At 42.7% G+C, this 2,936-nt stretch overlaps 1 protein-coding gene across 1 annotated transcript in view; it reads right to left on the bottom strand.

Annotated features, from left to right (window-relative positions):
* Positions 1 to 2,692, bottom strand: part of DYRK1A (dual specificity tyrosine phosphorylation regulated kinase 1A) — a 46,434-nt gene extending 43,742 nt beyond the window's left edge. Inside the window, exon 1 of the mRNA XM_008635291.2 lies at positions 2,582 to 2,692. Within this exon, the coding sequence (XP_008633513.1) occupies positions 2,582 to 2,591 (10 nt within the window). The 5' untranslated portion in view covers positions 2,592 to 2,692. The remainder of the gene's footprint in view (positions 1 to 2,581) is intronic.
* Positions 2,693 to 2,936: the final 244 nt, after the last annotated feature.

The following is a 2,936-nucleotide window of genomic DNA, read 5'->3' as shown; positions in this document are numbered from 1 at the left end:
GCTCCCTCAGCTGCTCCTGGGGCTCCAGCCCCTTCCCAGCTCCCTTCCCTGCCCTGGACACGCTCCAGCCCCTCCAGGGCTCTCCTGCAGGAGCCAGAACTGGGCACAGCCCTCGAGGGGCCTCTCAGTGCCCAGCACAGAGGGACAATCCCTGCCCTGCTCCTGCTGGACACACAATTCCTGACCCAGCCCAGGTGCCAGTGGCCTCTTGCCCACCTGGGCACCCCTGGGCTCGTGTCCAGCCGCTGGCACCAGCACCCCCAGGGCCTTTCCCAGCTTTCCAGCCCCTCTGCCCAGCCTGGAGCTCCATGGGGTTGTTGTGACCCAAGGGCAGGACCTGGCCCTTGGCCTGGTTGGCCCTCACACTGTTGGCCTCAGTCCATGGATCCGGCCTGTCCTGATCCCTCTACAGCACCTTCCCACTCTCCAGATCCACACTCCTGCCCAAATTGGTGTTGCCCACAAACTGACTGAAAGGGCACTCAATCCCCTGCTCCAGATCATCGATAAAATTATTGAAAATCTTTTGGTTCTCCAAACAGCATCTTGAAGTGCCCTTCTGCTGGGTGTCCTACGTATTACACACGGCATAAAGAGAAGTTAAACGTGCTGCAAGTTTGTTTTCTTGGTGAGTCAAATTGGAAAATAACATTTAATATCCCCATTTCTTCAAATTTTCACCTTTTTTTTTAAAGCAGTGGACCTTAACACATTCCTGGGTTTTCAGCTTAAGTGGTGATCTAAAATTAAAGTATTCCATGGTAGAAGAAGTGAAAAAATCCACTTCTTTAGGGAATTGTTTCCCCAGTTGTGGTTGATAGTAGGGGTTTAGAGCAGGTGAGCTTCCCCAACAGTGAAGTGGTGCCCATTGTAACAAAGAATTTGTTGGCCCTATAGAAGCTTTCCCCCTTTAACCAAAGACAGTTTAGACATTACCAGGCACCTTTGATCAATCACCCTCAAGAAACCTTCTTGAAAATGTACAAGGAACCATCCTCAAGCACCACAAAACCTTTCAGTTTCAGGCCTGAGCTCTCCCCAGCTACTTTGAACTTGAGATCGAGGTCAGCAGAGTCACCGAATGACTCTGGCTGTTACTGCACCACAAAATAATCACAGGGCAGGTTCTCATTTTAAAGCCTGCAAATCTTGTTCATGCTCAAAACCTCAGCACAGCAAGCCTGGCTCTCCTAATAAAAAGAAAAGGCAAATAAATCTGACTTTTCTAACTTCCAACACATCAGAGGACATGAAGGTCTTTGTCCTGTTTTCTGATGTGTATTTATCAAGGGACTTGTAAATAAAGAATTTGGGCTGCAGAAGACAGAATTACCACTTAAATTTCAAAATCTTGTATCCATTTCTATTCTGCAAGCTCCTAATCCTACAAGCTCAACATCATCAGGAATTCTGACCAAAACTGAAAGTGCTTAAGTTGGAAGTTTTAAATCAGATTAATGTATTGCAATACAAAACTGAATTCTCCCAAACACTGTCATACATAAGGTACTATTCCATAACATCATCTCTCCTTTCAGTTGTGGGATGAATATTTTTAAAGCTTTCAAAACATTTTCTCAATATTTAAGTTCTATTTTAATCTGTCACTGCCTACTAGACAGAGCTCCCCGAATCTGATGGGACATCAATTTTGAGACTTCTAATGCCGTTCCTCTAGATGTAGATATTTAAAACCAATGAAATACCCCTTTGGAGTAGTTTTCCCTTCTCCTCTTCTTTGCCCAACCTAATTTTAGAATTCTTTGGACCCACTTTGACTTGAGCTTTCAGCACACAACTCACAAACATCGGAGTGGAATGAACGATGTTTGGTTTTCACGGAATGAAATCTCCACTTCCAGCATCTTGGTCCTAATCCAAAGGCTCCATGTAAATATACCCTCCAAAGCTGTTTATGCATGAACAGCTGATGCAACTGAAAACTGTCAATCAGGAGATGAGCTGGATGCACACGGAAATCTACCCAGACTTTTTTTTTCCAGCCCCAAGGATTCCTGGGGTTTAAAGCTGAACAAGCAAACCAAAGATCTGGTTTGTATCTACTACACCTTTACAGGCCCCAAAACTGCTAAAATAAGGGCATTTGGGTATAAAAAATTAGACCAACCCTCTTGGACAAGCTCAGTTTTATTCTATTTCTACTGCTCATGATTTTCTATGTCAAAATATGAACTCTATTTCCAACAAAACTAAAAATCAGCTATTCAATCTGCAAATACATTTGGCACTTCCAGGATTTTTGATTAGCCAAAAAATGGAAGAACTTCCTAAAATATCAATCAGTCCATTAAATTGGCACCTTTAAAAGCATTCCCATGAAAACTTTGAAAACAATATTTCCATTCAGGAAAACCATTTTCTTCCTGGAAGAAGGAGAGTTTTCCAAGCTGCAGAAGAGTTTTCAAAGGGCAAAGAAGGATTTCAGAATTCTGCAGGTTCTTAAATATTCTGCTAAGTTGGAACAACATCATTTGAGGGGGACAGACAATGGAACAGCAACAAAAAGCACATCAAGAACATGCACAATTTTTCATTGTAAAAACCCTAAATATAAAATCACCTGTATGCATCGTCTTCTTTCAAGTCTCATATCATCCTGCGGGGTTGTGGGGACAGGGGGAGTCCAGCAGCAAACAACACTGAAAAAGGAAAAGTAAAATAAGAATAAACTTCTTAAACTGCAGCCACAACTGCTCAGTTCAACCCCGAGCTAAACCAAGGAAATCCAAACAGAAACTGAAGTTTTCCAACAGGAAAAGCAGAGACAGGCATTACAAAGACTTATCTTCCACTGATACCTGGTTTTAGAAAAACTTTCTAAGTGTCAAAATGTCAAGGATTAACTTAAATTTCAACTGGGCATTGAATAGTTCTGAAAATTAAGGTCATCCCAAAAAATTGACAGTTACCCATCT

This window comes from Corvus brachyrhynchos, unplaced genomic scaffold (assembly GCF_000691975.1).
Source record: "Corvus brachyrhynchos isolate BGI_N302 unplaced genomic scaffold, ASM69197v1 scaffold434, whole genome shotgun sequence".
Lineage (NCBI taxonomy): Eukaryota > Metazoa > Chordata > Aves > Passeriformes > Corvidae > Corvus > Corvus brachyrhynchos.
The sequence above is the reverse complement of the archived record's forward strand: the minus strand, read 5'-3'. Positions and strand labels throughout refer to the sequence as shown.